The sequence below is a fragment of the Hemitrygon akajei genome, chromosome 5 (genome assembly GCF_048418815.1).
Source record: "Hemitrygon akajei chromosome 5, sHemAka1.3, whole genome shotgun sequence".
Taxonomy (NCBI): domain Eukaryota; kingdom Metazoa; phylum Chordata; class Chondrichthyes; order Myliobatiformes; family Dasyatidae; genus Hemitrygon; species Hemitrygon akajei.
This window is the reverse complement of record NC_133128.1, coordinates 23669923-23684107: the sequence shown is the minus strand read 5'-3', so window position 1 is coordinate 23684107 and position 14185 is coordinate 23669923. Positions and strand designations below refer to the sequence as shown.

The 14185-nt window shown below is 38.3% G+C and overlaps 1 protein-coding gene across 3 annotated transcripts in view; it reads right to left on the bottom strand.

Moving 5' to 3' along the window:
* The window catches only part of LOC140727551 (histone H4 transcription factor), a 54723-nt gene that overhangs the window by 5883 nt on the left and 34655 nt on the right, over positions 1-14185 (bottom strand). For all 3 annotated transcript variants that reach the window (XM_073045027.1, XM_073045025.1, XM_073045026.1), the window contains exons 7-9: positions 5717-5837; positions 4741-4879; positions 2028-2152 (exon numbers count right to left, since the gene is read on the bottom strand). In XM_073045027.1, coding sequence (XP_072901128.1) covers positions 2028-2152; positions 4741-4879; positions 5717-5837 — 385 coding nt within the window. The remainder of the gene's footprint in view (positions 1-2027; positions 2153-4740; positions 4880-5716; positions 5838-14185) is intronic.

Genomic DNA, 14185 nt, shown 5'->3' with positions numbered 1-14185 from the left:
ATGTTGGCATCATAATGCAAAATGATTTTGTTAACTCTCCTGTTTTATATTCAAAAGAAAATCTCTATTTCGTCCCATCCTCAAGAAGAAAAACAAAGCTACAATGATAACTGATGGATATAGGTGTCCCTGGAAGAGGCTTCAAATGATGAATCAAGGTACAACAGGTGCACTTGTTACAAACTACATTATTACAACACTGAAGTTATAAACCTGGGCCTATCTATTTTATAAATTAAGTGAATGTGGTAGGTTAGCTTATTTGACAACACCCAACTCCAAATCAGAAGACTAGCTTTAAAACCCTAGATCACAAATTCACATTTTTGGTGGGGTTAGAGAAATCACCTTAAGCTAAATCCACAACTAAACTGTAATTAGTTTTAAAATTGTGTGGCCAACTTCACCAAAAGGAAGGGGTAATATCAATACTGTAAATTAAGAAAGGTGAGTGTGAAGTTCAGATGATATACACTTTATGAAAGAGGAAACAAGACTTTAAAAATATTCAAATTTCAAAGTCTCCATGGAAGAGGTAATTCTGACCATTTTTCATTCTTTCCTGGGAGAGGAGTGAAGGACTGCTGGACTTCCAACTTCGCACTTTTTATTTAGGTAGGGAAAGAGGAATTATACCAAATTAAAGCAGTCATCTTAAAATGGTGAACAAATTATTGGAATCAATTCTAAGAAATGAACTGTCACATGGAAAGATATAGATTAGTCAGGGTTGTTCACCTTGTATTTGTTAAAAGAAGGGTGTGTCTAATTAACGATTAAGTTTTTTGACAACTTAACAAGGTGGATCTTTGAGGGTAGGCTCATGTAGTCTACATGAATTTTAGAAAACCTTTTGACAAGGGCCCCAAAGGCTCACTGGTCATTTTCTTTAGTATTATTAAAGATTTAGAATTGGATTTGGTCGGGGGCATAATACAAAAATTGGCTGTGTTGTGAGAAGGGAAGTATTAAATAAACACAGCCTGGTCAAAAGTGACAAAAGGAAATCAATCTGGGGAAGTGCTAGACAATGTATTGGATAGATGCAACATAAACGACAGAATATTGAGTGATGTGGAAGAACAAAGGAACCTTAGAGCACATCTCCAAATTCATTCGTAAGGTAGTTAAAAAAAGACACTCAGGATTTAGTAATCCAGGAAAAGTAAATAAAAGCAGGGAGGTTATGTTGGAACTGGATGTGACATTATCTTACAGTACAGTTTGAGTACCATGTACAGTTCTGGTCATCACAGCTGAAAATTATTACACCAAAGAAGATGTGGTGGCAATACAGAAGTAAGGGGAAATTACGCATAATGAAAGTTTGCACGTTAGGATAGTTTTACTTTGGAAATGAAGAAACGAGGAAAAACAAAAAGTGTATAAAATTATGAAGAGCCTAAATAGAATTTGATAGTGGCATCAGCATTGGACTTTAAGGTGGATGGTCCCAAGTTTGAATCTGGCCGGGTCCCATCCTGGGCAGCATCAGTACCTGCGCAGAAGAAAGATCTGCTTCCATATCTTGCAACAAAAACTCTACGATCAACTACACTATCCACAGGGTCGCCATGAACAATAACAAATAAAATTCAGTCTGTGCCGGTGGTGTAGTGGGATCTGCACCCTGATTCGGAACAAGAGACCCTCAAGTTCAAATCCAGCCAGCTCTTTACACACTTTCCATCGTGTTGGGTTGAGCATCGAGCTAGCCACTTGGACTCATACAACAGACAAATGCTAAAGAAGCAGCAAGGTTGCCACCCCCTGATGTGCCAAACAAGGCGCAAGGAGGAACTTTATCTATCCTCAATAGAATAACTTGGAAAAACATTTTTCTTCCCTTAGCAAAGGGATCAAAAATCAAGAGGCACAGAATTAATGTAATGGGTAGGGGTATTAAAGGGAAGAAATATGGCATTCAACCAGTTGATGGTAAGGGTTTGGAACTTTCTCACTAAAGGATAACGAAGCTCATACAAATAAACAGTATCAGCAATAATCAGACAGGTAACATCACCCACCTGAATCGTGCATGCCCAGAAGGCCACTTCAGCTGGTGCATCTTGCGGAGGTGCATTGTTAGGGTGTAGGCCCAGGAGAAACATTTGGCACAGATGTGACATTTGTATCGAGGCTTTGTTTCCCCCTGGAAAGAGGCATAGTAACACACTGTATCATTGACTTGAAATATTTTCAAGGTCTTTTTCCTGTTCAAGCACAATTGGCTAAAATCTTTAAAAGGTCATTGTATTCTTGAGTGATGTTTTCCACAAGGTGGCAGGCAAGCTACAAAGATCCAATGTAACACCAGAATTAAATGAGGAATGATTTTCACTGGCTATGTTGCATGTGCTCAAAAGTCACCAGAACCTCAAGACATCACCAGCTGGGTTGGGGAGTTGAATACTTTTACAAGGCCCTGTATGTGAGGCCTATATTTCATGTTGCAACTTTATAAAACACTGTTTCAGCCACCCTTGGAGCAACACAAGCTTTTGAATCATAGGAATGATACAAAAATGCAGAAGAAATTCACCATCATTGGAGCACTATATACATTGACTAAGACTTCTGCACAGTACTGTATTTGTCAATGTGAAGCAGAGGGTGAATTTGTAAATCGGGTGGGAGCAAAGGTGTTGGGAATGGTGAGGGTAGAGCGCTGCAGGAGAGGTGTGGGACAGGTGGCAGAGAAGGAGCACCAAGAGTTGGGGCGGGGGGTGGTTGCATGAGTGCAGATAAACCCAGTCCTGAGTCACCAAGCAAGGTCAGTCGCTTCCAGACAATTGGTTATTTGATCATTACAGAATGTCTCTTCAGTCGTTCCCACTCCCTCCCCTTTTCCCAACCATGAATTCCCCTCTCCCTGCTCCCTTCCCTCTCTCAGTTCACAATAAAAACTATATCAGAAGCAGGTTTATCATCAGTCACATATGTCATGAAATTTGTTTTTTTTTGCAGCAGTATAGTGCAATACTTAAAATTACTACAGTACTCTGCAAAAGTCTTAAGACTTTTGCACAGTACTTTACATTGGATGGAGTCAGGACATTATGCTTTGACCTGTTTGGCATGGGTGGCCCTACCAAGAGACCAAGTGCTAATGGGTAGAGGCCAGACTAAGAGTGGTTCACCAATCGTCCAGGTTTGGGGGTTCAGCTCAGGGCTAATAACCTTGACTGGCAAAACAAAATTGTTATGAAGAATCCTTTTACATCTGAGTACAACAGTATTCTCAAGTTTCCACTTGACTGACAGTAGAGTAGGCCAAGAAGACTGGAAGCTACTGACCCAACGAAGGAAGCCCTCAACACCACCAGAGATGCAGGATCTTCAATGCCGCCCCAAACCCCAGCAGTGCAAGTAACTGAGACTGGACAGGATGAGATTGTTTTTCCTCGAGAGAAGGAGGCCGAGGAGTGAACTGATATAAGTATACGGGATGATGGGAAACACAGACAGGATAGATTGGCAAAATCGTTTTATCAAAAGGGCATAGGTTTTGGCTATCACAAGAGGGCACAGTTCTAAGGTGCTTGGAAGTAGGTATAGAGCAGATGTCCAGGGTAAGTTTTTTTTGTGCAGAGTGGTGAGTGTGTGGAATGGGCTGCTGGCGATGGTGGTGGAGGTGGATATGATAAGAGTCTTTTAAAAGATTCCTGGATAGGTAAATGGAACTTAGAAAAATAGAGGACTATGGGTAAACCCTACGTAAATTCTGAAGTATGTTCGGCACAGCAGTGTGGGCCGAAGGGCCTGTATTGTGCTGTAGTTTTTCTCTCAATGTTTCTATGTTTTAATTGAAAAGGAGTTTTACTGGGAATTTGACAGGCAAGTTTCCCTTGCTTCCCCAAAACAAAGCTCTTGACATCAGGAATGCAATGCCTAAGGTAATTGCATTGAGTACAGAAGTTGGGATGTAATGTTAAAATTGTACAAGGCATTGGTAAGGCCAAATTTGGAATATTGTGTACAGTTCTGGTCACCGAATTATAGGAAAGATATCAATAAATTAGAGAGAGTGCAGAGACGATTTACTAGGATGTTACCAGGGTTTCAGCACTTAAGTTACAGAGAAAGGTTGAACAAGTTAGGTCTCTATTCATTGGAGCGTAGAAGGTTGAGGGGGGATTTGATCGAGGTATTTAAAATGTTGAGAGGGATAGATAGAGTTGACGTGAATAGGCTGTTTCCATTGAGAGTAGGGGAGATTCAAACGAGAGGACATGATTTGAGAGTTAGGGGGCAAAAGTTTAAGGGAAACACGAGGGGGTATTTCTTTACTCAGAGAGTGATAGCTGTGTGGAATGAGCTTCCTGTAGAAGTAGTAGAGGCCAGATCAGTTGTGTCATTTAAGGTAAAATTGGATAGGTATATGGATAGGAAAGGAGTGGAGGGTTATGGGCTGAGTGCGGGTAGGTGGGACTAGGTGAGATTAAGAGTTCGGCACGGACTAGGAGGGCCGGAATGGCCTGTTTCCGTGCTGTGATTGTTATATGGTTATATGGTTACTACATTTAAGAGCCATTTAGAACTGCACTCAAATAGGCAGAGCATTTAGGATTAGTGCAGATCAATAAAAAGTCGCAACATATGCATACTGTATAACTCTGTGATGCTGAACCCAGCAAAAACAAAATACAAAAGAGAATTTAATAGCTGGATAGCACAACTCTGAAGTGATTTCAAATTCAGGTCTCTAAAATATGCAAAATTCCACTGTAATCTACTCACCTCATGTATCCTTCTATAGTGCTGTTTAAGCGTTTGCACACTGCGAGCACTAAAATTACACCCTTCAGAGCTGCAGTGGTAAGTAGGCTCATCATTGTGTGTTTCAATGTGCTTCCTTAGGTCATACAAATTCTTAAAACTGGAAATGAAGGAAGTATACAGATTATACATTGCTTTTAATAGAAGGAAGTTTAGAGAAATTTCAGTGGATTCAGAACCTCTATGATACATTAACCATAGCCTCCTCACTTTTCTCACCACATACATTGAAGCAATAAATCTTCAGAATGTGGTTATACTATCTAATGTGCAAAACCTTATTTTAATACATATTAATGATATTTAAATGGTTCAATATTTTCAGGTTTGTAACATAGCTATAAATTTAATTCAAACACAGAAATAACATAAAGCTGTCACTTAAACAAAGTGTAAGATATTGCCACCCAGCCTTTCAAATTAAGCGGAACAAAGGAACGATTCCCTCACCTTAAAGCCCAAATTCAAAGTAAACTACCTTGGTCTTGTTTATCCATAAGTCTACTCTTCAGGAAATTCCTAACAAGCCAATCTATCACATAAGTGTGAAAATGAAGAAAATTGTAGGGCTCTGGGCTTTTTTGGGGCCATTATTCTAAATATCCCCATCAGCTGCAACAGATGAACTCTTTCTGTCTTACTACTACATACTTTAAGTCCTTTTAACCTTTTAAGCAAGCCACAGCTTGTTCTGCCACACTTTGGTGATGGGGTTGACTGAGAAAGCTTAAAAATCAATTCTTTTCCTCAATTACAACAGCAGTGCTATGCTGAACTGGCTCCAAAGAATCCAAGTCAGATGTGGATGCAGCTTTGCTTTGTGATTATATGCCAGAACATAGAATATCAGTCCTGTTCTCTACCTAATTAGTATGCTAAGTACCAATCAAAACTTATGCATTACAGCAGAAATTTGAGCAACTACTACAACAGTTACCTGTTTTCACAGAAGTCACATCCATATGGCCTCTCATCACAATGGCGGAACTTGATATGGGTCCTTAATGAGGAGAAAGTAGTGCAGGTCATATCACATAGTGGGCATTTGAACTGGTTCACTAGTAAAGAGAAACATAGATTAAACTAGTAAATCAAAAAATTCTTATTTTCCATTTGCTTTAATTTACTTTGAGCTTTTTTGACTCTTCCATTCTATTGTGTGAAAGTGTCTACCAATAATCTGCTAATCACTACCAAAATGGATCTGAGATTCAGTAGGGATAGACAGAGGAATAGGATCAGTTAAAGATGGCAGAATAAAACCATCAACATTCTGCAGCAATACTGCAGGGTGTCACTTCAGAACCTTGTGTGTTTCCCACTTCCATCTCTAACCTTTCCATAAATTAGCATATTTAATTTGCCATAAACCAAGAGGCTGCCAGTATCCCATTCATATTAGAAATAACTTGTCTGTTAAAACTTAATTTACAAAGTACCATGTGTACAAAATTCACAGATCTCTTCTAGTGCTAGTTGCAAATCATAGTGTAAGGTTTGCAGATTATCTATTTCTGAAGCATTCAGAACAATGGAGACATAGCAAATTTTGGCCAGATTCCTCACTGCACAATGCAATCAAATGTGATGAGATCAGATCCCATGACAAGAATTCATACACCTTAAAAAGTATTTAATACAGTAATGGGGGTGTTCTGTACTCTACTTAGAACAAGATAATCCAAAGTCTTGAATGTCTTATCAGGTGCACAAGGCACCACTTTTCTGTTTGAAGAGAGTGCGAGAGTGTGCGCATGCGAGGGGCTTGTTTTGCTGTTGTTGTTTTGTTGCCCGTTGTGTTCTGCTGAGCATTGTGGGTTTGCTATATTGGCGCCAGAATGCGTGGCAACACTTGCACGCTGCCCCCAGCACATCCTTGGGTGTGCTAGTTATTAATGGAAACTGTCCACTTCACTGTACATGTGAGAAATAAATCTGAATCTGAAGAGTAATGCCATTTCCTCAAACAACTTCACTAAACAGATGATCTTGTCAATATCACATTGCTTTTGTACCTTGCTGCAAAAGGGTTAAAAAAAAAGATATATAACTGAAAATCTCTTTCATATTGGCAGCCTTGAATGCTTTGGCAATCATAACTAGCATGTGCTAGCAGTTGGGGAATGTACAAGCTGACCAGCAAGGTAAAAATGCTTAGAAGTAATGTGGGAAATGGAGAAGAAGGGGAAGGGAAAAAAATTACAGGAAGTTGGAGGTGCATTGATGATGGCAATTGCAGTGTACAAGGACTTCAGCAAGGTCCCACATGGGAGTCTGATCCAAAACATTAAAGTCCATGGAATCCAGCTCAATTATATATTGAATCCAAAACTGAATTAGTAATAGGAGGCAGAGAGCAATGATGGAGGGCTGATTTTGTATCTGTGAGCATGTGAACAGTAGCTTCATACGGTTTAATGATTTAGATATGAATATAGGAGGTATGATCAGTAAGTTCACAGTTGTGCATGTGTTACGTACCCGTGACACGTGACAGTGGTACCCTTGTCACGTGACTGGGGTTGAAGTTATACTGGACATGAGGTAATGGTCTTGTGATGGTGGAGTGATGTCATTTTCCCGCCAGTAGAGGTCATGTGACAGGTTTTTTTTACACAGGGTATAAAAGGAAGACCCACCCTGTCAGGTGGGGCAGTTCGTGGCGGGATTTGCCAAGATGACTTCATGTCCCTGCGTGATTTAATGCGATGACACAGTTTAGTTAAAAATGAAGTTTTATATAATGCCTAAAGTTTAAAAGGTCATCGCCAACAGTTTCTTTACTGTGGAGAGTGAAGATAAGAATTTGGAAGATAAAAATCGAGGAGAATCGATTTTAGACGGTGGGAAGTTCAACCTTATTTGATCCTCATTCGGAAGGATTTCGTTGACTGTTCTCGTGTTAATCTCTGCTGGGATAGCGGGAGATTGAGAATAGTGTGGAAGAGAGGTCAGTACCTTTAAGCCATTATATTCCATAAAATTCTTCGTGGGAAAGTTCGACGCCGGGGGAATTGAAGGACAACGACGTGGAAGAGAATTTAAATCGCTTTAAAAAGTCTCTCCTTTTAAAAGGACTGTGAGCTTTTGAACTTTCGGCATACCACTTTAAAGAACTGTTTTTTTTCAATACCGTTTTAAGAACTGTTTGAAGTGCAGCGCTATTAAGAACTGTGAATCTGCCGCACAGCAGCTGTTTTCCGGTTACGCTTGAGTTTGTTTACTTTTGGGGGTTTGCTTTCAGTGTTTAATAAACGTGTTATTTGTTATAAAAACCCTTGCCTAACTCATCTATATTTATTGTTGCCTGAATACGTAACATAATTATGGGGGCTGCGTCCGGGATTTGGATCGTTTGAGTTTGAAATGCTTTTTGAATTTTGAGTCGGTGTTTTGGTAACGGGGAATACTCGATTCTTTTGTTTGATTGGCTTGTGAGTGGTATTCGGCAACGATGAATATTGATGGGTTTCTGGATTCGCCAGCCACGGATTTGTTAGCGAAGGCGAAAAAAACTGAAGTATCTGAGATTGCTAATAGATTGCAACTTAAAGGTATTTTGGCGACTACATCAAAAGCTGTAATACAGAGAAAAATCGCATCACATTTTGTGGCTTCAGGTGATTTTGATGAATCGATTTTAGAATCATTTCCAATAAGTAATCTGGAGATGCAGTTGCAAATCAAACAAATGATGTTAGAGAGGTGTAAATTGGAAATTGAACAAAAGCAGAGAGATTTTGAATATGCAATGGCGAAATTAAGGTCTGGGAATCAGTCTTCTGATTCGAAAAAACTGTTTGTTGCTAGCCAAGAAATTAAATTGGTCCCTCCATTTAGTGAAACAGAAGTGGAAAGATATTTTCAACATTTTGAAACTATTGCTCGGATGTCAGACTGGCCGAAAGATAAATGGTCAGTGTTGTTACAGAGTGCGATTAAAGACAAAGCACAACAAGTTTACACAGCTTTAACTGCTGCGCAAGCATTAGATTATGATATTGTGAAAACAAATATTCTCAAAGCATATGAATTAATCCCAGAAGCGTATAGGGAAAGATTCAGAAGTTTGAAAAAGTCTGTGGAAAAGACTTATGTGAAATTTGCCTATGATAAAGCTATGTGTTTTGAGAGATGGGTTTCTTCTAAAAATGTAAATGAGGACTATGAGACTTTGAGAGAGCTGATTTTGATGGAGGAATTTAAAAGAAGCATTCCTGTTGAAGTAAGGACCTACTTAAATGAGAGGGATACTGATAAATTGCAGGACTGTGCTAGATTAGCTGATGAGTATGTTTTAATCCATAAGAATAAATTTCCTCAGGGTAGGATTTTTAAGAGGAAAAATAATATGGAGATTCAAGGTAAATCAGAAATTAAATCAGAGGTTAATGAGAGAGGTAAGGAGGAAGGAAAACCTGTGAAGGAAAGACAGTTTGGTCTTATTTGTAACTATTGTAAGAAGCCTGGCCATGTAATAGCTAACTGTTTCAAATTGAAAAAGAAAGAGAAGGAAGCAGTTCCAGATGCTTGTGTGCAACATACTGAAGCACCTGTAAAGTTACAGGGTTTGGTAAACACAAATGAGGATTTGTTAGAGTCTGACCAAGTTAGAAAGGGATATGATCATTTTATAACTGAAGGGTTTGTATCCTTGAAAGAAGGATCTACTCTGGTGCCAATAAAAATTCTTAGGGATACTGGAGCTTCTCAATCACTGATGTTAGATAGTGTGTTGAAGTTTAATGAAGAGAGTGATACTGGTGAGGTAAATTACATAAGAGGTGTTGGAAGTGATTTTATGCCTGTACATTTACATGAAGTAAATTTAAAGTCAAGGTTAGTTACAGGATTTGTTAAAGTAGGATTACACCATAGCTTACCTGTGAAGGGTATTTCTTTATTGTTAGGTAATGACTTGGCAGGTGGACAAGTTTTTCCTGAAGTGCATTTGACAATGGAGTCAGAGGAACCAGAGGTGAATTCTAACAGATTCTTCCTGTGTTGTGACTAGATCTATGGCTAAAAAAATTGATGTGCAGAATGAGGTTGTTACTCATGACTGTTCAACTCAGGATTCGAGTTTTGAGGATGTGTCAGAGACTTTCTTACCTTCGTTGTTTGAACAAGATTCTGGGAGTAAGTCTGACTATGAAGATTTATCTCTGTCTCGGAAGGAGATGATAGCAGAGCAGAATAGAGATCCTGAGATTATAAAATTAAGGGAACAAGCTTTACTAGGTAGTGAAATTGAGAAGGTGTCAGTAGGATATTACTTGGAAAAAGGAGTGTTGATGAGGAAGTGGAGGTCGCCTACAATTCCTGCAAGTGAGGAATGGAATGTTGTTTATCAGGTGGTTGTTCCTAAAGTTTATCGGAATGAGATTTTGACTTTAGCTCATAGTGTGCCTTTAGGTGGACATCAAGGGGTAAGGAAAACTGTGGACAAGATTTTAAAACATTTTTACTGGCCTGGTCTAAGAAAAGATGTGGCGATGTTTTGTAAGACGTGCCATACTTGTCAAATTGTGGGTAAACCAAATCAGGTTACACCAGTAGCTCCATTACAACCTATTCCAGCATTTGGTGAACCGTTTTCTAAAGTTATTGTAGATTGTGTTGGTCCATTACCAAAGACAAAAACTGGTTATCAGTATTTGTTGACTATCATGTGTACTTCGTCTAGGTTTCCAGAGGCAGTACCACTTAGGAATATAAAAGCTAAAACTGTGACGAAGGCTCTTATAAAATTCTTTACTTATTTTGGATTGCCTAAGGAAATACAAACTGATCAAGGCAGTAATTTTATGTCTGGATTGTTTCAACAGATAGTTTATAAATTGGGAGCTAAGCAAATCACTTCATCTGCATACCATCCAGAATCGCAAGGTGCCTTGGAGAGGTTTCATTCTACTCTCAAGAATATGATTAGGAAAAAATTGTGTGGAAAATGAAAGTGACTGGGATGAGTGTATAAACTTACTTTTATTTGCAGTAAGGGAATCGGTACAGGAATCTTTAGGTTTTAGTCCATTTGAACTTGTGTTTGGGCATAGAGTTAGAGGACCTTTAGCTTTATTGAAGGAACAGTGGATTAGTAAGGAAGTACACACTAATTTGTTGGACTATGTTTTGAAATTTAAGGACAGGTTACATAAAGCTTGTAGTTTAGCCAAGGAAAATTTAAAGTTGGCTCAGGAGAAAATGAAAACTTGGTATGATAAAGAAGCTAGGTTGAGGATGTTTAAGCCTGGAGATAAGGTGTTGGTTCTTTTCCCAGTGCAGACAAATCCTTTTCAAGCTAGATTTCATGGTCCTTATGAAATTGTGTCTAGAATCAATGATGTGGATTATGTAATAAAAACTCCAGATCGTAGAAGGTCAACACAACTTTGCCACATAAATATGATTAAACCATATTTTGAGAAACAATCAGATACTGTGACTGTTGTGGTTAGTGAGAATGAGTTTGATTTAACTGGGAACATGATAGATGATTCATCTGACTTTCATTCTAAATCTAACATTGTTTCTGTTAGGTTACCTAATTCGACCATTCTGGAAAATATGGATGAGAAATTAGCACATTTACAGCTAGAGCAGAAACAACAGATGAAGGAATTGATTTTTAAGTATAAGGATTTGTTTCCAGATGTTCCGAGAAGGACTACTATAGCTTCACATGATGTAGATGTTGGAGATGCCAAACCTATTAAACAACATCCATATAGGATGAACATGGAAAAATGTGAACTTGCTGAGAAAGAAATTGAATACATATTAGAGAATGATATTATTAGACATTCTAACTCGAATTGGAGTTCGCCATGTGTTATGGTGCCAAAACCTGATGGTAGTATTAGGTTTTGTACGGACTATAGGAAGGTGAATGCTGTAACAAAAACAGATGCATATCCAATTCCTAGAGTAGATGATTGTGTAGATAAGGTTGGAAAAGCAAAGTTCCTTACAAAGATTGATTTATTGAAAGGGTATTGGTGTGTTCCATTAATGGACAGAGGTAGAGAGATTTCTGCATTTGTAACTCCATCTGGGTTATATGAGTATAATGTTCTTCCATTTGGGATGAAGAATGCCCCAGGTACTTTCCAGAGGATGATTAACTCTGTGATTCAGGGATTGAAAGATACTGATGCTTATATTGATGATTTAGTGACAGGAAATGATACTTGGGAAGCACACATAATTGCGGTGGAGAAATTGTTTGAAAAGCTTTCAAAAGCTAACTTGACTATTAATTTAGCCAAGAGTGAATTTGGACATGCCACTGTGACTTACCTTGGTTATGTTGTAGGTCAAGGTAAGGTAGCTCCTGTTCAGGCAAAAGTTCAGGCAATTTTAGAGATTCCCACTCCGACGGGGAAAAAAAACTCTCAGAAGGTTTTTGGGAATGGTAGGATATTATTGAAAATTTTGTAAGAATTTTGCTAATGTTGCCCTTCCATTAACTAACCTTTTGCAGAAGAATGTGAAGTTTGTGTGGACAGTGCCTTGTCAGGAAGCATTTGAAACATTGAAAACAATGATATGTCAACAACCTGTGCTTAAGGCACCTGACTTTGAAAAACCTTTTTCGTTAGCTGTAGATGCTAGTGATGAAGCTGCGGGAGCAGTATTGATGCAAAGGAATGAGGGTGATGAGGTTGATCATCCAGTAGCTTACTTTTCTAAGAAATTTAATAAGCATCAAAGAAACTATTCAACAATAGAGAAAGAATTGTTATCTCTTGTTTTAGCTTTGGAATATTTTGAGGTATATGTTGGTACAACTCAAAAACCACTTATTGTTTACACTGATCATAATCCGTTAGTTTTTCTGAGTAAGATGAAAAACAAAAACAGAAGATTATTAAATTGGAGTTTGATGTTACAAGAGTACAATATTGTGATAACTCATGTTAAAGGTAAAGATAATGTGGTTGCTGATTGTCTATCTCGATGTTGAATGTACAATGTAATTTTTTTTTTGGAGTGGTTTTTTTTGTAACACTCCTACTGTATTGTATATTGTGTATATTATATAATTTATACATTTGTTTTTCTTGTAAGTAATTGTTAAAATTTTTGTTCTTGTAAGACCAAAAATGCTTTTTTTTTTGGAGGGAGGTGTTATGTACCCGTGACACGTGACAGTGGTACCCTTGTCACGTGACTGGGGTTGAAGTTATACTGGACATGAGGTAATGGTCTTGTGATGGTGGAGTGACGTCATTTTCCCGCCAGTAGAGGTCATGTGACAGTTTTTTTTACAGGGTATAAAAGGAAGTCCCGCCCTGTCAGGCGGGGCAGTTCATGGCGGGATTTGCCAAGATGACTTCATGTCCCTGCGAGATTTAATGTGATGACGCAGTTTAGTTAAAAATGAAGTTTTATATAATGCCTAAAGTTTAAAAGGTCATCGCCAACAGTTTCTTTACTGTGGAGAGTGAAGATAAGAATTTGGAAGATAAAAATCGAGGAGAATCGATTTTAGACGGTGGGAAGTTCAACCTTATTTGATCCTCATTCGGAAGGATTTCGTTGACTGTTCTCGTGTTAATCTCTGCTGGGATAGCGGGAGATTGAGAATAGTGTGGAAGAGAGGTCAGTACCTTTAAGCCATTATATTCCATAAAATTCTTCGTGGGAAAGTTCGACGCCGGGGGAATTGAAGGACAACGACGTGGAAGAGAATTTAAATCGCTTTAAAAAGTCTCTCCTTTTAAAAGGACTGTGAGCTTTTGAACTTTCGGCATACCGCTTTAAAGAACTGTTTTTTTTCAATACCGTTTTAAGAACTGTTTGAAGTGCAGCGCTATTAAGAACTGTGAATCTGCCGCACAGCAGCTGTTTTCCGGTTACGTTTGAGTTTGTTTACTTTTGGGGGTTTGTTTTCAGTGTTTAATAAACGTGTTATTTGTTATAAAAACCCTTGCCTAACTCATCTATACTTATTGTTGCCTGAATACGTAACACATGCAACTTTTAAAGAACAAAAGCTAATTGAGAAGGTGAAATGATTTCATTGTTTCTACAAGTTAGAAACTACAAAGAATTAAGGTATCAAATTCTTTGTAGTTTCCACTTTGAAGGTAACATCTGAATGTTACACTGAAAATAATGATTTAGAGGATGTAAACGTCGACAGTCCATTATCTGTGCTGATTTTATTAATTTAGTCAAAAGAACACGACATAGATATATTCCTCTGCCGATAAGTATTTGGAACTGATACAGTTTTATAGTTAACACACGCAAATACTTCTATAGTTTTATAATTCTACAACAGTATTGGTAGTGTTCTAATTTGTTATGTATTTCACTTCATTACATATTGGACCAGAATGTACTGGTCCCGCTATGTCCAAATTAACCGGAGTCCACCATACCTGGATGTAGAGAATGA